The sequence below is a fragment of the Theropithecus gelada genome, chromosome 4, assembly GCF_003255815.1.
Source record: "Theropithecus gelada isolate Dixy chromosome 4, Tgel_1.0, whole genome shotgun sequence".
NCBI classification, from domain to species: domain Eukaryota; kingdom Metazoa; phylum Chordata; class Mammalia; order Primates; family Cercopithecidae; genus Theropithecus; species Theropithecus gelada.
In genome coordinates this window covers 59,738,476-59,761,821 of record NC_037671.1, presented here as the reverse complement: position 1 = coordinate 59,761,821, position 23,346 = coordinate 59,738,476, and the positions used below count along the sequence as shown (strand labels likewise).

The window sequence follows — 23,346 nt, the reverse complement described above, 5'->3', positions numbered from 1 at the left end:
CCCATCTCACTCATTTGTCAGAGGGAATATCCTCCAGTATTCTCTGCAATATAGGACCCTGTGCTTACCTGATTTCTGCAGGGAGCTCTGGACTGCCTTCCTGATTCCAGCCTCTGTCAACCTTTTCTCTCCCTGCCTTTGCCAACATTCGAAAAGAAGTTAACAAATGGATCTAATTACCACAGTGGTTTGAGGCTTCTCAACGTTTTTTTTTTTCCCTTCCAGCTGTAAAGATGTCCTCAGACTGAGCTTCACATTCAGAACTGCTGTCAAACTCTCACTTTAATGGGCACTTAAATTTAATGTCAAGCTGATGCCTGTGGAAGACCTTGATTAAATTTGCAAAGAGTAGACTCAAACTGAAACAGAACTTTAGAGTTGTCTCATTTTGCCTTTCAAGCTTAAATCCCAGAAGCTTTCTTTTCTTCTTTGTAAAGAATTACAGAAGTTTGCTTGCAAAGACCCTGAGTATCAATAAGACAGCAAAGTGTAACAAGCAAAACACCCTGCATGCTTTTAGAGAGAGAAGAAATCCCTTAGCTTATTAAAATTCTACGTGAATTAGAGATCTTTTCCATTGCTTTATTCCATTCCCAGCTCATTCGAAATCTATAACTATTCACTTTTATGACTCTATAATATTATAAGCAGTCCTAAAAAGTTTACTTAAAACCTTCCTAGTGTTCTTTTATGTACATGGCAATTAAGTTTTGTACTGTACGGGCAGAGTGAAAAACATTATGGAGAAACAACTTGAAAGAAATATGACAGAATCTCTCCTAACAATGTCATTGCTTCAACCAGCTACAAATTTCCAACCTGGTTTCTTTCTTTTGCTGTTTCTTCTTTTGTCTTTGATAATCATACAGCCTCTCTTACTTGAGGAGATAATAAAAGACTAAAAGTTAAAAGATCTGGAAGACTCATATTCTTTTTCACTGGCTACTGTTTTGAAAAGAGGCTGTTGGCTTTTGATTTTTCTTTTGGGTTCTTTCTACATCAACCAATTCAAACAGGTCTGCTCTCAAAGAAAACAAATCAAAATTGTCAAGACCTGTGAAGCATGAAAAATAAATTGCTTTTTCCAACTCCAAAAGCACCAGAAAAGCATTAATTTTGATCTTCTTTTATAAACCTCTATCCCCTACCCTCTAATCTATAGATTTCACAGAATATTTATATATTCTTCTGTATAATACATGTCTTATTAATAAATTGAATTGAACCTGTAATACAACTAATATTTAAACTAGTGTTATTTTGGAGTTGGACTAGACACATATAAAACATTCAAGTAGGATGACACAATTTCCTGGGGCTGCCAGTATAAAATAAATAGTCCAGTAAGCTACATCTACCATGCCGTTAATGACTCTGTCCTTTTAGTTGGTGGGAGCACAGGCTTCATAAAAGGAGGAGAACATGAAGCAGTAGAAAAAGACAGCCTTGCAAAATGCTGCCAGATACAAAACATTCTATCATAAAATTTCTCATTGAACTACAGTGGCGAGAGTGCTTCTAATATCCTTTTAACACAACGAAGACCTACATTTCTATGCTCGGCTTTCTAAAGCTAACTTAATTCTGTGGTTAAAACAGCTCCAGGTAGCACTTGTTCTTATTTTTTTTTTTAAAAAAAAAGGACTTGTGGTTTTGCAGTCCATGGATAAAGTGGCAGGCAATCATCAGATTCCTGTTGAGAACTACAAATGATGAAGGGAGTAGCAGATGGTTTCAGAAGGCAGAGATTTATAGGGGTAATTTGTAGTGGAATAATACTATTTTCTGAACTAGGTAATAATAATTCACCAAGACAAGTAAAAGTTTAGATAGTATCTCATTTAATTATATGTTGCTAAATATTCCAAGAAATCTTTGACTCAGAACACTAAAATGAAAACTCAGTTGACGTTTTTAGTTTCTGATGATCTGATCCTGTTTAATCCTTTTCATTGTGATGCAGTTTATTACATGATTAAAAACACGGTGCTGCTAAGTCTAGTTTTCTGAATACAATGTCCTCTTTTTAGTTAGTATCTGATTCAAAAGGATAAAATAAAAATATCCCTCTTTACCAGGAAAAGAAGACAGAAATACACTAATACTTTTCACATATTCCAAAGTAATAGATGAGGAAGAACTATGTTTCAAACCGGGTTTCCTGAGCACCCCAAATCCTGTTGGTGAGTGAGTAGAGCCCCGAGAGGAAATCATTATGTAGACGAGGGTATCCACAATGGCACTGCTCCACAAGGCATACGTGCCAGGGATCATCAACTTCACCTTACTCCCTTGACAAAAGCAGGCAGAGAGAACAGGGCATTGGTCTCGTATGTCTGTAATCATCCACAACATTTATTAAATTCTATTGCTGGCACTCAAAGGAGGGAGTTACTACAAGTATCACTATTCATTGCTGAAGTTAATTAATTTACCGAATCTATTTGGTAATTCACAGCAACCACATAAGTAAGAAGGTATGGAAGTTGGAGGGTAAAATAAACACTTTATATGTACAATCTTCTTGCTTGGTAATTGTCTATTCTTCATGAACCTGTCCCCAGAGTAATGGCAGCAGATAAGATGTGCCACTATTTTACATAATAAAATATCCCTATTATTCCTTAATAAATATAACTGGCTATACAAATTTTGTTTCTTTTAATTCCCAAGTCACAGTTCCCTCCGGAGAGTTTGGTGCCACTCAAAGGTGCCTGATGTAGAATAACCAAAAACAGGTCAACTCTTAAAAAAAAAAAAAAAAAAAGGTAAAGAAAAGTTTAAACTCTTCATTAGTGATAAGCAGTGTGTTGGATATTCCAAATGACCACTTTAAAAACTGCCAGATACAAAACATTCTATCATAAAATTTCTCACTGAACTACAGTGGCGAGAGTGCTTCTAATATTTCTCTTTTAACACAACGAAGACCTACATTTCTATGCTCGGCTTTCTAAAGCTAACTTCATTCTGTTATGACATACAACTTTCCCAATTATACACAGACACTGTCACGTACACTTTGATATTTATTAACAAAAATGGTCCAGAAAAGGATTGAGTCAAAATTACAAAGTGATAAGAGTTAAAACAAAAGTTGTTCTTAACTGTATTATAGTTTCTGGGGGACTTTAACCAGTCCCAAAAGCTATTTTGATCTCCTAAAACAGGATTTAAATGACATCACTCAAGTGATAGATTTTAGTAGAAAGTCTTCCTCTTTCCTTTTGTCAAAGCAAAATATAGTGAAGGTCTTTGTTTTTACCTCAAACCTGCTTTCTGTAGATGGACTGGGATGCAGTGAAGAGAGAAGTTAAATAAAAAGGTTAAAAAAAGAAAGGCCAGGCACAGTGGCTCACACTTGTAATCCCAGCACTTTGGGAGGCTGAGGTGTGAGGATCACTTGAGCCCAGGAGTTTGAGATCTGCCTGGGCAACATAGGGAGACCCCCACCTCCACAAAAATTTTTAAAAAAATTATCTGGGTATGGCATGCACACCTGTGGTCCCAGCTACTTGGGAGGCTGAGGCAGGAGGATCACTTGAGCTGGGAAGGTCGAGGCTACAATCAGCTGTAATTGTGTCACTGCACTACAGCCTGGGTGACAGAGTGAAACCCTTTTTCAACAACAACAAAAGCAAAATCTTAAAAACAAAATGAAGGCTATTGAGGAAAAAGGGTTACAAAACTGCCTAAGAATCTTCACTAAAGTAATCTTCCAGTCCTTCCATATCCATTTCCAGAGAGGAATTTAAAGAGGCCAGAGCAGATGATGCGTCCTTGGCTTTCTGGATACTTGGTTTGGGTTGAGGAGTTTCTGGTTGGATAGGCTCCTTCTTTATGTCTTTACCGCCATTTAGAATACGTTGGCTCTCACAAAAGAACTGATTAGGATGATTCAAAGAAAAGCCACAATCATCCACCTGTAAAGGAAGGAAATTTATACTGCATTAATACATGGCAAAGCTATAAATATATGAGTTTCAAAAACTGGTCCTAGTCCTTGTTTATAACTTAATACCTGAAACATGGATTCTAGCTGTACACATTCTAACACTTAATCAACTACTTACACCATTTCATTCAAGGAGAGCTTTAACCATTACCCAAACTTTAATGGCTCCCACATTTATATTTCTAGTCTGAGCCTCTGTGTTTGGATCCAGTTCCCTATCTAGTTTCAGTCCCTTATCCAACACCTACTCAACATCTAAGATTGCTCAAAGGCAGCTCACACCCAATAGGAAATGTATCCTTTCCCCTCTCCCCATCCTTTGCTCTCAGTGACTGGTATCACCATTCATCCTTGGGGCATACTAGACACCTTTCTCTCACCTCCCCAGTCCCCAGCTCCCACCTGCCACCTCCCATCTACACCATGCCTTCAATTCTGGCAATACCCAAAACATTACCAATTCTGGTTGACAATTACATCGAAATAAAAACTTAGAAATAAAACTGTGTTTGGAATAGAAACCTGTGTGTGTGTGTATGTGTGTGTGTGTATGTGTGGGACACTGTGTGTTAGTGAGGCACAGGTTAGGGACCTGTGTGATCCATTATTGTATCCCCAGTTCCAAGTAAAAGGCCTGTCACATTGTAGGCCAATAAATATTTGTGGTTTTTTTGTTTTTTAAGTGATCATAAAATCACTTTTGATCATTTCGATGCTGGTCCCTGATACCACTTGTGTTTTAGAGCTTACTTGTAAGTCTGGCATATGCAATCTCATTTAGTATGATATAAACCGAAAAAGCAACCTAAGTCAATGTAATTCTTCATTCTAATCTTGGCGTTTCCTTGGTCTTCTTACAGAAAATCTCTTCTTGTAAATTTAACTGTGCCTGAATACAAACATGCCTAGTTCATAACTTATGTTATTTTTTCTCAAATACTATAATTAAACTTTAACTTTGAGTATGATTTCAAATTATGCACTATAGTAATCTCTCCTTACATGCAGTTTGCTTTCCACAGTCTCAAATCCCTGCCTTCTTGCCTTCTGCAGTTGGAATTGACAACAAAAATATCATTTTGCTTGAGTGAGTGACTGCTGGTTTCTTTGGTGGTATTTTCATTTATCAAGTTTCTGGAAACTGAGAAGTCATTCCATTTCTTTTGTTCATCTGTCTTCTATTAACTAATCCTTTTATGTCTCACCCTTCATACTGAAGTGACTTGCACACTGTAGGTATCTAATATTTGGTGAGGTGGACCCAGAAATAGTGTATACCAGTGATAATTTTGCATATTTAATTAAAGCCTTACTATATAAAAGACTGTGTTATAAACTATTCGCTATTCAGCATACAGGAATACATTTGACTAACTCGAATTTCCAGTCCAGTAAGTCATATACTTAAAAACCTCTACCAAGAATGGAGAAGTGATGAGGGTCACAGATAAAGACCTATTACACTCCATAGTAGAGAGAAATTTCGGCTGAGATCAAGGAAGGCTTTGAAAGAGAAGTGCTATTTGAGTTGGGTCTGGAAAGATGCAGAGAGTGAAAAGCTGGGATGATGAGGGGAAAGGCAATATTTGCAGCAGGACCACGTGAGCGAGGTAAAGAGACAATGTCCTGGGAAAGCAAATATGAAATAGTTCACATAGCCTAATATGAAAGGCACATGCAAGGAAACAATAAGGAATGAGTTTGGAAAGACAGGCAGGGGCCAGCCTGAGAGAGCCTTGAAAATCTGGGTAAGTGGTCAAGACCTAATTCTCTAGGCAACAGAGAGTGACCAAAAACCCTTAAAAAGAGATGTGGTGTGACTGAAGTTGTGTATAATCTTATAGCAGATTAAAATGAATTGGCCAGGAAAAAAGGGGTTGCTGCTATGGTCCAGAATGAACCCTACTGGTGGACGGACCAACAGACAGAGACATAAGTCTTTTCTGGTAATGCTTATTTAAGTACCCTAAGAATCTCTGATTCTCTTTTGCCAGTTGTTAATACATGTTAGGCTAATTTTACAGTAATTCCACTGTGTAACAGATGGAGAGTATACAGACTGATTTTAAAAGTTATAGATCATTAAGAACAAATTTTTATCTTTGCTTTATTTTTTTAACTTAACTGCTTGATTTCAAAATGTTTCCGAAATCTTTTATATCTATAATTTTGATTAACAATGGGATCATTTATGAACTTCTTTATTATATTCAATTTTCACCCAATTCATTAAAAATCCAATATAAATTTTGCATTTTGCAATGTGTTTCACAAAAAGTAAATTTATTGTCTAATACGTTTTAATCAGAAGGCTTTCTAGTTTGTAAACAGAAAACCAGAGATTAGAAAGACCTTGGGAAATCCATTAAATTGAATCTCCTCCATGTACAGAGGCCTAAGGAGAATAGATAGTTTATTCAAAGTCATAGAATTAGTAACTGGTTTTGTCTGAATTAAAATTCAGGCCTTCTGACTAGATCATTAGTTGCTCTGAAATCTGTTTCAAGAGATTGTGTGCAAATTCAAACTGATAATGATATCTCCATTATAAATTTTATTTCTAGAGAGAAACTTGGCTATAAAGATTGTAAAAACATAGTTGTATTTTATGCAAAAATAATCTAATATCTTACGCTATAAAAATGTTAGGATTTTCTATACCTCGCTTCAAGTTGTCAGTTAGCAATATGTTTATTAGACTTCAATGTGCACAAAATGAAATAGGGTAATCTTTTTAAAGTCTGAGTTTCTTCATCTATGAAATGGAGATAACAGCGTTAAGTCATAGGGTTGCTATGGGAAAAGCAAATAAAAATGAATGTAAAAGAAAGAGTTGTTAGTTCTATGAAATCTACATTAAATATTTTTAAAGACTCAAGAAAGGCAAGTCACTTAAAAAAAAAAAAGGTTGAAGTCACAGAAGGAGAGGAAGAAAGATCCTATTGCTTTGCATATCAAGTTCCTTTTCTACTTTAAGGAATCCAAGTTGGAAATTGCTGATGCCGTACTATGGGTATAGTTTATAAAAGAAAGATAAAATCAAATTCCAAACACTAAATGATACTCAAAAGACCTTGCCCTAACAAATAAATGGCATTCAAATATCTTACGTTTAAGATATAATATTTAAGGTATGTGCATATCTTTAGTGAATCCCCATTTAAATTATTATTTTTTAGTTATACTTTAAGTTCTGGAGTACGTGTGCAGAACGTGCAGGTTTGTTACATAGGTATACAAGTGCCACGGTGGTTTGCTGCACCCATCAATCCGTCATCTACGTTAGGTAATTCTCCTAATGCTATCCTTCCCCTAGCACCCCCACCCAAACAGGCCCTGGTGTGTGATATTCCCCTCCCTGTGTCCATGTGCTCTCATTGTTCAACTCCCACTTATGAGAGACAACATGCAGTGTCTGGTTTCTGATCTTGTGTTAGTTTGTGGAGAGTGATGGTTTCCAGCTTCATTCATGTCCCTGCAAAGGACATGAACTCATACATTTTATGGCTGTACAATAATCCATGGTATATATGTGCCACATTTTCTTTACCCAGTCTATCACTGATGGGCATTTGGGTTGATTCCAAGTCTTTGCTGTTGTGAACAGTGCCATAATAAACATACGTGTGCATGTGTCTTTATAGTAGCATGATTTATAATCCTTTGGGTATATGCCCAGTAATGGGATTGCTGGGTCAAATGGTATTTGTGGTTCTAGATCCTTGTGGAATTGCCACACTGTCTTCCACAATGGTTGAACTAATTTACACTCCCACCAACAGTGTAAAAGCGTTCCTATTTCTCCACATCCTCTCCAGCATCTGTTGTTTCCTGATGTTTTAATGACCACGATTCTAACTGGCATGAGATGGTATGTCATTGTAGTTTTGATTTGCATTTACCCTATGACCAGTGATGATGAGCATTTTTTCATATGTTTGTTGGCCGCATAAATGTCTTCTTTTTAAAAGTGTCTGTTCATATCCTTCACCCACTTTTTGACGGGGTTATTTTTTTCTTGTAAATTTGTTTAAGTTCTTTGTAGATTCTTGTTATTAGCCTTTTGTCAGATGGATAGATTGCAAAAATTTTCTCCCATTCTGTAGGTTGCCTGTTCACTCTGATGACTGTTTCTTTTGCTGTGCAGAAGCTCTTTAGTTTAATCAGATCTCATTTATCAATTTTGGCTTTTGTTGCCATTGCTTTTGGTGTTTTAGTCATGAAGTCTTTGCCATGCCTATGTCCTGATTGGTATTGCCTGGGTTTTCTTCTAGGGTTTTTATGGTTTTAGGTCTTATGTTTAAGTCTTTAATCCATCTGAGTTAATTTTTGTGTAAGGTGTAAGGAAGGGGTCCACTTTCAGTTTTCTGCATATGGCTAGCCAGTTTTTTCAAAACTATTTATTAAATAGGGAATCTTTTCCCCATTGCTTGTTTTTGTCAGGTTTGTCAATGTTCAGATGGTTGTGGATGTGTGGTGTTATTTCTGAGGCCTCTGTTCTGTTCCATTGGTCTGTATATCTGTTTTGGTAACAGTACCATGCTGTTTTGGTTACTGTAGCATTGTAGCATAGTGTGAAGTCAGGTAGCATTATGCCTCCAGCTATTTTTTTTTTTTTCTTTTTTGGCTTAGGATTGTCTTGGCTATGCGGGCTCTTTTTTGGTTCCATATGAAATTTAAAGTAGTTTTTTTCTAATTCTGTGTAGAAAGTCAATGGTAGCGGCTGAGGCACGGTGGCTCACGCCTGTAATCCCAGCACTTTGGGAGGCCAAGGCGGGTGGATCACGAGGTCAGGAGATCGAGACCATCCTGGCTAACACAGTGAAACCCTATCTCCACTAAAAATACAAAAAAATAGCTGGGCGTCTGTAGTCCCAGCTACTCGGGAGGCTGAGGCAGGAGAATGGCATGAACCCGGGAGGTGGAGCTTGCAGTGAGCCGACATTGCACCACTGCACTCCAGCCTGGGCGATAGAATGAGACTCCACCTCAAAAAAAAAAAAAAAAAAAAAAAAAGTCAATGGTAGCTTGATAGTGATAGCATTGAATGTATAAATTACTATTGGCATTATAGCCATTTTCATGATATTGATTCTTCCTATCTATGAGTATGGAATGTTTTTCCATTTGTTTCTGTCCTCTCTTATTTCCTTGAGCAGTGGTTTGTAGTACTCTTTGAAAAGGTTCTTCACATCTCTTGGAAGTTGTATTGCTAGGTATTTTACTCTCTTTGTAGCACTTGTGAGTGGAAGTTCACTAATGATTTGGGTCTCTGTCTATTAGTGGTGTATAGGAATGCTTGTGATTTTTGCGCATTGGTTTTGTATCCTGAGAGTTTGCTGAAGTTGCTTATCAGCTTATGAAGTTTTGGGGCTGAGACAATGGGGTTATCTAAATATACAATCATGTCATCTGCAAACAGAGACAATCTGACTTCCTCTCTTCCTATTTGAATATCCTTCATTTCTTTCTCTTGCCTGATTGCCCTGGCTAGAACTTCCAATGCTATCTTGAATAGGAGTGGTGAGAGAGGCCATCCTTGTCTTTCGCCAGTTTTCAAATGGAGTGCTTCTAGTTTTTGCCCATTCAGTATGATATTAGCTGTGGGTTTGTCAAAAAAAAAGCTCTATTTTGTGATAGGTTCCATCAATATCTAGTTTATTGACAGTTTTTAGCATGAAGTGGTGTTGAATTTTATCGAAGGCCTTTTCTGCATCTATTGAGATAATCATATGGGCTTTGTCATTGGTTCTGTTTATGTGGTGAATTACGTTTATTGATTTGTGTATGTTGAACCAGCCTTCCATCTCACGGATGAAGCTGACTTGATCATGGTAGATAAGATTTTTGATGTGCTGCTGGAGTTGGTTTGCCAGTATTTTATTGAGGATTTTCACATTGATGCTCAGTAGGGATAGTGGCCTGAAATTTTCTTTTTTGTTGTGTTTCTGCCAGGTTTTGGAATCAGGATGATGCTGGCCTCATAAAATGAGTTAGGGAAGATTCCCTCTTTTTCTACTATTTGGAATAGTTTCAGAAGGAATGGTACCAGCTCCTCTTTGTACCTCTGGTAGAATTTGTCTGTTAATCTGTCTGGTCCTGGGCTTTTTGTTGTTGTTGTTGATAAGCTATTACTGCCTCAATTTCAGAAATTGTTATTGGTCTATTAGGGGTTTGACTTCTTCCTGGTTTAGTCTTGGGAGGGTGTATATGTCCAGGAATGTATCCATTTCTTCTAGGTTTTCTAGTTTATTTGCATTTAGGTGTTTATAGTATTCTCTGATGGTAGTTGGTATTTCTGTAGGTTTGGTGGTGATATCCCCTTTATCATTTTTTATTGTATCTATTTGATTCTTCTCTCTTTTCTTCTTTGTTAGTCTGGCTAGCAGTCTATTGATTTTTTTGATCTTTTCTAAAAACCAGCTCCAGGATTCATTGATTTTTTGAAGGATTTTTTGTGTCCCTACCTCCTTCAGTTCTGCTCTGATCTTAGTTATTTCTTTTCTTCTGCTAGCTTTTGAATTTGTTTGCTCTTGCTTCTCTAGTTCTTTTAATTGTTATGTTAGGGTGTCAATTTTAGATCTTTCCTGCTTTCTCTTGTGGGCATTTAGGGCTATAAATTTCCCTCTACACACTGCTTTAGCTGTGTCCCACAGATTCTGGTACATTGTGTCTTTGTTCTCATTGGTTTCAAAGAACATCTTTATTTCTGCCTTAATTTTGTTATTTACCCAGTAGTCATTCAGGAGTAGATTGTTCAGTTTCCATATAGTTGTGCGGTTTTGAGTGAGTTTCTTAATCCTGAGTTCTAATTTGATTGCACTGTGGTCTGAGACACTGTTTGTTATGATTTCCATTCTTTTGCATTTGCTGAGGAGTGTTTTACTTCTAATTATGTGGTCAATTTTAGAATAAGTGCAATGTGGTGCTGAGAAGAATGTATATTCTGTTGTTTTAGGGTGGAGAGTTCTCTAGATGTCTATTAGGTCTTCTTGGTACAGAGCTGAGTTCAAGTCTGGAATATCCTTGTTAATTTTCTGTCTCGTTGATCTAATATTGACAATGGTGGTGTTAAAGTCTCCCACTGTTATTGTGTGCGAGTCTAAGTCTGTCTGTAAGTCTCTAAGAACTCGTTTTATGAATCTGGGTGCTCCTGTATTGGGTGTATATATATTTTGGATAGTTAGCTCTTCTTGTTGCATTGATACCTTTACCATAATGCAATGCACTTGTCTCTTTCGATCTTTGTTGGTTTAAAAGTCTGTTTTATCAGAGACTGGGATTGCAAATCCTGCTTTTTTTTTCCTTTCCATTTTCTTGGTAAATATTCCTCCATCCCTTTATTTTGAGCCTATGTGTGTCTTTGCACGTGAGATGGGTCCTGACTCTTCATCCAATTTGCCAGTCTGTGTCTTTTAATTGGGGCATTTAGCCCTTTACATTTAAGGTTAATATTATTATGTGAATCTGGTCCTGTCCTTATGATCCTAGCTGGTTATTTTGCCCATTAGTTGATGCAGTTTCTTCATAGCATCGATAGTCTTTAGAATTTGATATCTTTTTGCAGTGGCTGGTACCAGTTGTTCCTTTCCATGTTTAGTACTTCCTTCAGGGTCTCTTGTAAGGAAGGACTGGTGGTGACAAAATCTGTCAGCATTTGCTTGTCTGTAAAGGACTTTATTTCTCCTTTGCTTATGAAGGTTAGTTTGGCTGGATATGAAATTCTGGGTTGAAAATTCTTTTAAGAATGTTGAATATTGGCTCCCACTCTATTCTGGCTTGTAGGGTTTCTGCAGAGAGATCCACCATTAGTCTGATGGGCTTCCCTTTGTGGGTAACCTGACCTTTCTCTCTGGCTGCCCTTAATATTTTTTCCTTCATTTCAACCTTGGTGAATCTGACAATTATGTGTCTTCAGGTTGCTCTTCTCAAGGAGTATCTTTGTGGTGTTCTCTTATTTCCTGAATTTGAATGTTGGCCTGTCTTGCTAAGTTGGAGAAGTTCTCCTGGATAATATCCTGAAGTGTGTTTTCCAACTTCGTTCCATTCTCCCCATCACTTTCAGGTACACCAATCAAACGTAGTCCCATATTTCTTGGAGGCTTTGTTTGTTCCTTTTCATTCTTTTTTCTCCATTCTTGTCTTCACGCTTTATTTCATTACGTTGATCTTCAATTTCTGATATCCTTTCTGCTTGATCAATTTGGCTATTGATACTTTTTATGCTTCATGAAGTTCTCGTGCTGTGTTTTTCAGTTCCATCTGGTCATTTATATTCTTCTCTAAACTGGCTACTCTAGTTAGCAGTTCCTCTAACTTTTTTCAAGCTTCTTAGCTTCCTTGCATTGAGTTAGAACATGCTCCTTTAGCTCGGAGGAGGTTGTTATTATCCACCTTCTGAAGCCTACTCTGGCATTTGTCAAACTAATTCCCCATCCAGTTTTGTTCCCTTGCTGGCAAGGAGTTGTGATTCTTTGGAGGAGAAGAGGCATTCTGGTTTTTGGAATTTTCAGCCTTTTTGAGCTGGTTTCTCCCCATCTTTATGGATTTATCTACCTTTGGTCTTTGATGCTGGTGACCTTTGCATGGGATTTCTGAGTGGACGTCCTTTTTGTTGATGTTGATGCTATTCCTTTCTGTTTAATTTTCCTTCTAACAGTCAGAATCCTCTGCCGCAGGTCTGCTGGAGTTTGCTGGAGGTCCACTCTAGACTCTGTTTGCCTGGGTATCACCAGCAGAGGCTGCATAACAGCAAAGATTGCTGCCTGTTCCTTCCTCTGGAAGCTTCGTCCCAGAGGGGCACCCGCCAGATGCCAGCTGGATCTCTCCTGTATGAGATGTCTGTTGGCCCCTGCTGAGAGGTGTCTCCCAGTCAGGAGACATGGGGGTCAGGGACCCACTTGAGGAGGCAGTCCCTTAGCAGGGCTCAAACACTAAGCTGGGAGATCCGCTGCTCTCTTTAGAGCCAGCAGGCAGGAACGTTTAAGTCTGCTGAAGCTGCACCCACAGCCGCCCCTTCCCCCATGTGCTCCATCCCGGGGAGATGGGGATTTTATCTATAAGCCCCTCACTGGGGCTGCTGCCTTTTTTCCAAAGGTAATTAATATTTTTTATTAACCACTAAAACAGTGCCAAGGGCCTTGAAGTGAGGATTTGTGCCAAGGCTCTGTGATGCTGTTTCTCCTTTTTCTTGATCTGCAATTGTCCTTAACTCATTTTGTGATGTTCATTGTGATCTACTAAGTTGCTTGACAGTAAAATGAAATTATGAAGTTTCCTTTTTATAGAATTCTATATTTTCTTCTAGGATGCGTTCTTTGTGTTCTGAGTGTTTCTTTCATTTTCATTTTTAAAGGAAGTGTATACGGCTGTCATTCAGTTTCCTTTTGTCTTGTTTAGGAAAATAAACTTAAGAGATTTTTTTTTGTATGTGGGGGGAAGGGTTAGAGCATAAAGTAAACAAAATGGAAATCTTACTTTAAAATTAAATTAGGAAAAGGAATAGAGAAATAGAGGTATCCACATCTAAATCTTCCATTTCACTTATTTCTTCTCAAGTCAGCAGCTATTTCCTTTACTCCGTTTGGAAATATTAAGCGAGCATTTTCACAACTTTGTGAGTTTTTTGTTTCTTTCCTTGCCCGTTTTCTTTTTTGGTTACTGTTGGTGATGTTTTTCTTTTCTTTTTTTTTTTTTTTGAGACGGAGTCTCACTCTTTCGCCCGGGCTGGAGTGCAGTGGCCGGATCTCAGCTCACTGCAAGCTCCGCCTCCCGGGTTCAACCGACATTCTCCTGCCTCAGCCTCCCGAGTAGCTGGGACTACAGGTGCCCGCCACCTCACCCGGCTAGTTTTTTGTATTTTTTAGTAGAGATGGGGTTTTCACCATGTTAGCCAGGATGGTCTCGATCTCCTGACCTCATGATCCGCCCCTCTTGGCCTCCCAAAGTGCTGGGATTACAGGCTTGAGCCACCGCCCCCGGCCATTGGTGATGTTTTTCTTTGTGGTTGATGATTTTTAAAATTATGTTTTGTGCATTATTTTATGTATTGAGACAGGAACATTCTGTGAAGCATTTGCATTCTACCACACTAGCTTGGTCCTAGTGTTTCAGATCCAATGTCCTGTGAAGGATCTGAAACAAGTTCAGGAGTCTAGGGGAAGGTAGGTGGAGTGGAGGCCTTTAGAGGATACATTATAAATTTTAGATTTCATCTGAAGAGAAATAGGAAGCCATTGAAGGTTTTAAAAAGCAGGTTCCTGAAATGATCAGATTCCTCTATTTTAAAGGTCACTCCAGCAGCTGTGTGGAGGAGAAAGAATTGGAATGGGGCATGTGTAGATGCTGGGAAATGAGTTAGGAAGCTATTGCAGTGACCCAAGTGAGATGATGGTGGCTTCTAGCCCAGCATTCTAACTGATATCCATAATGATGACCCTGAGTGATTATAAAAGGGCTTAATTGTATCACATATATCCTGTTTAAGATTGCAGGAAAATGGGTGATAGGTTTTAATAAGATTTCTCTAGAGATTTATATGGTGGGGAAAAATTATCCTCAGCCACTTGGAAAATAAGTACCCACAGTTACTCAGTGTCCAAAGAGGTCTACCTCTGAAAACATTATTTTCTATTAAAATTCTGTGGTTAATCTACACATGACCTAGTGTTTTCATTTACACATCGAACATGCAGAAAGTAAAGAATATACTATTAGTATAAAATTATTTTAAACATTGACCCTAAAAATACAGAGGAAAACAGGTTTCAAGCAGGCCAGCTTTTAACATCTACTAAATGAATCTCTCTCAAACATTTGCTTGGCATCAGCACATTCTGCACACAATGACCTTCACACAAACATGGGTCTCATATTTCTGCCGCTGCAAATGCTGATTTTGAAGGAATGAAAGCAATATTGTTTTACCTATGGGATATTTGGGTTTTAATCAAGAGGTTTTGCAATGACAGCTTAAAATGAGGCAGTTGGTATTACCAAAAAAGCCATATGGAACTATCATAATGCTGCTGCAAATGGTATCAATTAACTGGTTCATTTTCAAAACTTCCATTTAAGTGAGTTTGATCACAGAGGCCTCGGGAAAATAAATATAGGATTTTATTTGGGGGAGGGGTAGGATGGCAGAAACCTGACAATAAAAATAGATTCTGTTTTTAAATTAAATTAGAAAAAATAATAAATGAAGGAGGATATTCACATCTAAAAGTCCACAGTGAGAGATCTAGTGAATATAAACAGCCTTTTTATTTTGTTGATTTATATGTGGTTTAAGTTAGACTATTTCTATATGTGAGGGGATTTAGATATATGTCTTTCCAAAATCTTCATTAATCTAAAGCAAGTTTTAAAAATTGGCAATAGCAGCAATGCTCGAGGGAATAATCAATAGGAGAGATAATACAAAAGCAGATTTTGAGAACTAAAAAACCACTCCTTACTTTTTGGTGATTATGCCACAAACTCAATGTTTATATCTAATTTTCGTATCTTATTTTTATAAAAAGTAAAGAGGTTGGATAATAGACCTCATTTGTGAAAGTTCTGAGGCCTCTTAATTAAAAGGGTCTATAAGTGATTAAAGAACAATATGAAATTAAAACTCAAGTGGAACAAGCAAATTAAGGAATGCAGTCTTCGAGAGAGTGAGTCATATAAACCTGGTGTTGCCAAACATGGCTTATCTGGTGATATTCCTACGGTGATAAAACAAATGAGATTTTGTTGTTGCTTACTATTTTCTTGATGTTTACTCCTTGAAGTTTTGTTTTAAAAAAAGTTCTTAAATAAGAATAATACTTTCAAAAGTCAGGTATAGAAGAATGAGGACAGGACCCACAACAGACGGGGGTTCTAGCTCCAGATCTTCCATTAACCAATTACAGCATGTAAGGCAAGTTAGAGTCCCTACATGTTTACCATGCTATGAAGATAAACAGGAAGATGCCAATTACCTCTGCTGTCATTATTAGAAATTTAGTACCAAATACTATAGAACAGCACAGTGATGGTTAGGCTCACAAGCTTTAGATGAGTTAGACAGCTTGAATTTAAATCTAAGTTCTATCCCCTATAAGTAGTATGATCCAACACAGGTTGTTTAACTTCTCTAAAGAGGTTTTATTCATAGACAGGGATATATACATACAGTATCTTGCTGTAATGTCAATCAAAAGAGCTAATGTGTTAAAAAATTTTAGTGCTGTGCTTGGTATACATTAAGGCAGGGGTTCCCAACCCAGTCTGTGGTCTGCAGGAGGAGAGTGGTGGGTGAGCAAGTGGAGCTTCATCTGTATTTACAGCCACTCTCGATCACTTGAATCACCGCCTGAGCTTCACCTCCTGTCAGATCAGCAGTGGCCTTAGATTCTCATGAGGGTGCGAACCCTACTGTGAACCTCGCAGGCAAAGGATCTAGGTTGTGTGCTTCTCGTGATTATCTAATGCGCCCTCCCACCAGCCCCTGTTTAACCATGGAAAAATTGTCTTCCATGAAACTGTCCCTGGTGCCAAAAAGGTTAGGGACCACTGCATTAAGGGTTCCATAGATATTGGCTGGTATTACTATTATTAATTATTATTGGCAATATTACAAAATATCTTTTTCCTATGAGATACTTTATCAAGTAAGAAATTCTGCAATTATATAACCATAATAGGAAAAACTACTTTGTAACAACCAAATAAAAAGCATAAAAATAATTGTAAAACTTTAGCATAGTAGCTGATGATGATCTCAATAAATGCAACTTCTTTTTTGGGAGGGTCATGAATCTTTAATAAATACCATGGACTCCAGAAAAACACACATATGTTCTTAAGAGACAAAATGTTTCAAGAAGGACAAGGATCTCCAAAGTCCATTCTTGGATGTCTTTCCCAGGTTAGAAATCCAGGCTCAGGATCAGTGGATGCAAACTAGGGGCCAGAGAGCTGAATTGGACTTGGAGATGTGTTTTGTTGGCCTGCAGAGAGCCTCACAATTTGTCAATGTGAATGCCTCTAATAGGGCAAACATCTTCAGTGCACCATAATTCTACCATACTCTGTGGTACTAATCTCAGGCAGCTTCATTTTTTTTGGGCTATTTGCCCAATCTCTGTAGGCCTCTGAGTTTGTGACATTGGCTTTACACACTTCAAAATCTATTCTGTGCCAGACTGGGTCATTCCACTCTTACTCTAATAATCAAGCGGGCTTTTTTTTACTAAGGAAGCTGGCAAGATAAAAACCAAACACATTTCCCTGACTCGTTTATAGTTAGGGGTCCACATGCAATCTAGGTTTTGCCATGCAGATAAATATGAGACATGGGAAAGAGGGTAAGATAACATCAGGTGGCAGCCACAAGTACAAGGATCAGATTTTCTGCATGGAAGATGGCAAAAGCCTTTGGTTCTTCTAGGCAGCTGTGGCACAGGTTCCAGATCTAGGCTAGAGGTTGGCAAATCAAGGCCCATGGGTCAAACTGGGTCTACTACCTAATTTTATAAATAAAATTCTATTGGATCAATAGTCATGCCTGTTCATTTGCATACTTTCTACGGCTGCTTTTGCACTACAACAGTAGAGTTGAGTAGCTGTGACGCAGACCATATGGACCATGACACCTAAAATTTTTACACTCTGGCTCTTTACAGAAAAACTTTATTGACCCTTGGTCTTATCCCTAGATATGGAGTGGTAGGTGACAGGTGCAGATATTCTTATGATGTAGCTTCTCCTAGTTACAAAATATTCCTGCTTCTGCAGCATCCAAGCTTAGTTGTCTGGTCGTTCAATAAATGCTGTAAGTTACCTAATACCATGCAATCCCCCTTTCTGCTGAAAACAGCTAGAGTGGTTTCCACTGATGCAACTAAAAACCCTGAATGTGACACAGTAACAAAAGACAAATAATTAGGATATGAAGTAAAAAAAAAAAAAAAAAAATACTTACATTGTGTATCATCTCAAAGTATTTTTGACAGGCTACCTGGTAATGTGTCCCCTTTGCTAAATCCAAAATCTAAAACGAATGAGGAAAAAGAGAAATAAAAATTAGAAATTAAGTTTTCTTCTAAACAACTGTAGCTTGCAGACAGTTGTTGGCCTTTTCATAATCTTCATTCCAGACAGGAAATGCAATAAATCATGAAGCATGTTGTACTTCTGCAGCCTGGACACTGTGATAATTCTGACATTATGCAGTAGTGGTTTAGGTCAGCATTAAACCACAGATGACAAGAGATAGTGAGTGATCTTTCTGACCTACCAACTGTGCATTTTAATAACTTTACCTCAACAAGATGAAAATGGATCCTGGTATGATGACTTTGACAGTTATTGCCAGGACATCATATTGCAACATCTCTCCCAAAACTGTAGATAGAGATCTAGTAATCTAATGGTTGGTGCATGAAGCAATCAAGTATACTATTTAGATATTTACTTTCCACATTAATGGTTTATACAGATACAGCATGAAATACTGCTGTGTGCCCATCAGGAAAATTTAATGTAAACCCTTTTGGAAAAGTATCTGTGAAGAGGGAATGCTTTTCCCTTCAGTCAATTTGTCCTTTTTGAAATGAAGTTATGTCTCGCAAAGCTCAGCAGAATATGAGAGTGAATAGTCTATTCTGAACACCTATTAGAAACATCATCCTATCTTTTGTAAATACAATTTGCTTTCCAATTCTACTTCATGTAATCTCTTCAGAGCGGTGCAAACTCCCATCCTTATCAGCAGACTGCAATGCCAGTTGAAATTTGTAAAGTTTCATTGCCTCCCCCAAGCCCTCAAATAAATAAAACACATATTTGGCCTATTTATCAAACGCAGTAAAATGCTGGAATTAAGAGATAACCTCAAATGAAGGGAAACATAATTCTGGAGAAATGTTAATTTCTATTCCTTTCTTATTTTTTAAAAAGCTGACCTTCCTGTCACAAAAAGAAATGAACATGGGGTCTCGAATTCCTGCTATCCTCATTACTGAATATAGCTTAACATCATTTGACAGATACACAAAAAAATTACAGAACAGGCATTATACAATACTGACAAGAATGTGCTTCAAAAATTGTTTTTCTCTGATTGTCTTATAGATTACATTTCTGAATTTCATGTCACCTTTTATTAAATCACATATGAAAGACCTGTGTAAATGCCAGCCAACCGCAGAGGCGAGGATTCTGCCAGTCTGGCCTGTCTACCTTTCTTGAATTATTAGAGCAAAAAGTGAAAAATCAATTTAAAATGAGACTTTCTTCATTTTTAAATTTATTCTGCAAGTTTTCCAAGTAACAATAACACTAAGTTCACATTGTCTGATGCTCTTACACACAGATTTTCAAACTGTGATGAGATAAACTTGCAAGTAATTTACTGACAAACATCTATAATAATATATTAATATCTGAATTAGAATTTTGGAGAAGACTTCAAACATAAATTTAAGCTTTAGATGATCCCATAAATTACCTGAAGAGGAAATGGATTCACAGAAATAAAAAAGTTCAACCATATAAAAAGTAAATATGTAACATGATATACATATACACAGTCTAGTATTTATGTTTGGGAAACATGCTATGAAGAAATAAATCATATTAATAAAAAATCATATTAATAAAAAAATTTTTAAAAACACAGTAATCCACACGTGTAAAAAACTTACTAAAGAAAACTGACATAAAAGCCATAGAATGTGAGAAAAACAGATGTGTTGCAAATTTTAGATTCAATTTTTAGGGTCCATAAATAAAACTAATCACACTACAATCTTCCCCTGACCTGACCCCACTCGCAGAGAGGGCTCTTCCTTCACAAAAATGACTTAGTTTTATTTTTGTTTCATCTTATTAGGATGAATTTTTATTTGAAACCTGCTTGCAAATCTATAAACAAGCCATTCAGCTATGATCAGGATAGCTTAAAGAGCTTTAATCATGTCCCAGCATATTTGAGATAAATGAAGGTTTCTGTAAATAAGTAAAGGTGTGATGAGAAAAAAAGGCAATAGAGGTTTTTGAGGTAAACAGGTATTATTGGTAGATACTTTTATCTTCATTTCGGAAATGAGGAAATATATTAAAATCGGAGTATCTGTCTCCTGAGGGTGAGGGCCATTAACCGCAGAAAGAATTTTAAAAATCACATGCAAATGAATAATCTTTCTTTTAAAGGAAGATAACTTACATACTTTTAAAATTAAGATAGAAAACATAAAACATTACTCCAAAAAATCCAACTAATGAATATATAGTTTCAGTTCAGATTATGATCTATATTACAGAGATATAGGAAAAGAAAACGTGGACCAATGAATGAAGTTTGACTTTTTCTCTGAGTAAAATGGGGAGCTAATACAATATTCTATGTGCAGGACTAAAGTGACCTGACATTGACAGAGGGTTCATTTCTGCCTGCTGTGCTGGGAACAGATCGGAAAGGATAGAGGTAGAAACGCTCACTAAAGGAGTTCAGGGAATAGATGGTAGATCCATGGACCAGGGTGGTAATATCAGTGGCGATGGTAAGTGGTCAGATTTGAAGACAGGAGCATTTCCCACTTAATGGCTATAAAATATTTCTAAAATCAGATGTTCTGCATGAAAATACTCAAGAGGAACCTGTCCTCCAATGTCTTAAAATATGCGTGACATACCACTCAACCCTTTCCCCCGCCAACTAATTTCCAAAATAACTAGTTCTAAAACTTGGGAAAATGCCAATATGAAAAACAAACCTATCATATAAAATAAATGTAAAATACCCAAAATACCACTTAGTAGCCACTAAACAATATGATTAACAAACAGATTTTTTTTTGTGTAGAAACAGGAGTATGATACCTCATGTCTCTTAGCGTTAGGATGTCTTAGATGCACCCTTTGCTGACTTCAAAATCTTCCCAAGTGATTCTGATGTTCTAGCATTTGTATATGGAGTACAACCTGAGACTTTTTCTGCACTTTGTTTTGTGAAATTTTTCCAATATGAACATCACCACTAAGCACTGTATTAAGATATTCTGCAGGTAACTCTATTTTGATGTTGATACTAATACAACTTGCTGAGGGGGTTGGGTGACTCCAAGGCAGGAAATGCAAACCAAAAATCAGGTGAAGGAAAGAATTAAGGTATGACTAAGACACTAAATTTCAGCTTATGATATAGGATCAAAATTACAAACCTGGCAAACATCAAAATCCAAGAACAGATGCCTAAGGCAGACTGTGTGAAACAGAATTTAGGGTCAAATTTCCACAATATACTTATATACCATGGAGTACTATGCAGCCAAAAAGAAAACCGTGTCCTTTATGGCAACATAGATGCAGCTGAAGGCCATTATCGTAAGCAAATTAATGCAGAAAAAAAATCAAATACCACATGTTCTCACTTATAAGTAGGAGCTAAACATTGTTATACACAGACACAGAAAAGGTAACAATAAACATTGGGGATTCCAAAATTGGGGGGAGGGAGGCAAGGGTTGAAAAACTACCTATCAGGTACTACGTACATTACTTGGGCAATTGGATCACTAGAAGCCCAAGCCTCAGCATCATGCAATATACCCATATAATAAACCTGCACATGTGCGCCCCTGAATCTAAAATAAAAATTTTTAAAAACATATTAAGAAAAAACTAAAATACTCCACAAAGTAATGAAGATGTTGTTAGGCAAGAGTACTTTTTGCCTGTGTTTGTTTCTGCAGCATGGCTTCTGAAAGCCCAGACCTCCATCCTCACAAGCTGGTCTTGGCTCCTAAAAACATAGCTTCCCAAGATGGCAGGCCAGGACTGCCCCAGAGTGAGGATCAGAAATAGAATAGGTCAGGAAAACACATACTACAAAGAGGTGGAAACCCATCAAGAGAAAGAAATATAATGAAGAGACAAAACAAGAATAGGAAGAAAAATGTGGAAAGCCAGAGAAATGGGACAAGTCAATGGAGTCCATGGCTTGCTATTTATGTGGCTTGTAAGCATCAAAGTCTAACCCACAGCTCACAAAAGATGTTCACTGAGCACTGACACTAACTCTCCAGTTTTCATGTTCCATTCTGAAAGAACCAGAGCACCTTATGAGGTCCTCTTGCATACAGCATTAATACCAAAGACCAGTTTTCCAAAGGTCAGAGGAAATCAAATCAAGGGTCCATTCTGATGCTGGGGCCAGAGGTTTTCTAATTCTGTTTTACAAAAATATCAAACATTTTGAACAATCATATCAAAGACATTTAAAAACACAATTTTTATTTGAAGAAAAAACACCTATAAAGATCTAAGAATATTATACAAATGGCAGTATGACTTAGTTTTTAACGCCAGTATTTCCAGATGAAGTACAAAATGTCAAGTGTAACAATCCACTTACTGTTCTAATCTAGTTCATCAGTAATGAAAAGGCTAAGAAAAAGTGAGTAGTGGATGGGCACGGTGGCTTATGCCTGTAATCCCAGCACTTTGGGAGTCTGAGGCAGGCAGATCACAAGGCCAGGAGTTCAAGACCAGCCTGGCCAACATGGTGAAACCCCATCTCTACTAAAAATGCAAAAATTAGCTGGGCATAGTGGCGCGTGTCTGTAATCCCAGCTACTCGGGAGGCTGAGGCAGGAGAATCGCTTGAACCTGGGATGTGGAGGTTACAGTGAGCCAAGACTGCAACACTGCACACCAGCCTGGGTGACAGAGCAAGACTCCATATCAAAAAAATAAATAAATAAAAATAAAAAAGAAAAAAAGTGAGTAGTGACATCAAACTACAATATTTTGGTAATTCGTATTTTTAAACTCTATATATTTTTTAACTTTTTTTTTTTTTTTGAGACAGTCTCACTCTGTCACCCAGGCTGGAGGGCAGTGTTGCAATCTTGGCTCACTACAACCTCCACCTCCTGGGTTCAAGTGATTCTCCAGCCTCAGCTCTCAAGTAGCCAAGATTACAGATGTGCACCAAGACACCCAGCTAATTTTTGAATTTTTAGTAGAGATGGGGTTTTGCCATGTTGGCCAGACTGTTCTCAAACTCCTGGCCTCAAGCAACCCACCAGCCTTGGTCTCCAAAAGTGCTGGGATTAGAGGTGTGAGCCACCATGCCTAGCCTCTCTTTATTTTTAACTATTCTCTATCAGTTGAATAAAGTCCACCAGTAAGAATATTATACTTTTAAGAAATAGGCTGGGTGTGGTGGCTCACACCTGTAATTCCAGCACTTTGGGAGGCCAGGGCAGGTGGATTGCTTAAGTCCAGGAGTTCAAGACCAGCTCAGGCAACACGGAGAAACCCTGTCTCTAATAAAAATACAAAAAATTAGCCAAGCATGGTGGCACATGCCTGTAGTCCCAGCTACTTGGGGGGAGCTGAGGCAGGAGGTT

At 37.6% G+C, this 23,346-nt stretch overlaps 1 protein-coding gene across 2 annotated transcripts in view; it reads right to left on the bottom strand.

Moving 5' to 3' along the window:
- Positions 1–3,016: 3,016 nt before the first annotated feature.
- Positions 3,017–23,346, bottom strand: part of PRIM2 (DNA primase subunit 2) — a 388,757-nt gene continuing 368,427 nt past the window's right edge. For both annotated transcript variants that reach the window (XM_025382480.1, XM_025382479.1), the window contains exons 13-14: positions 17,913–17,981; positions 3,017–3,923 (exon numbers count right to left, since the gene is read on the bottom strand). In XM_025382480.1, the coding sequence (XP_025238265.1) occupies positions 3,693–3,923; positions 17,913–17,981 (300 nt within the window). In that variant the 3' untranslated portion in view covers positions 3,017–3,692. The remainder of the gene's footprint in view (positions 3,924–17,912; positions 17,982–23,346) is intronic.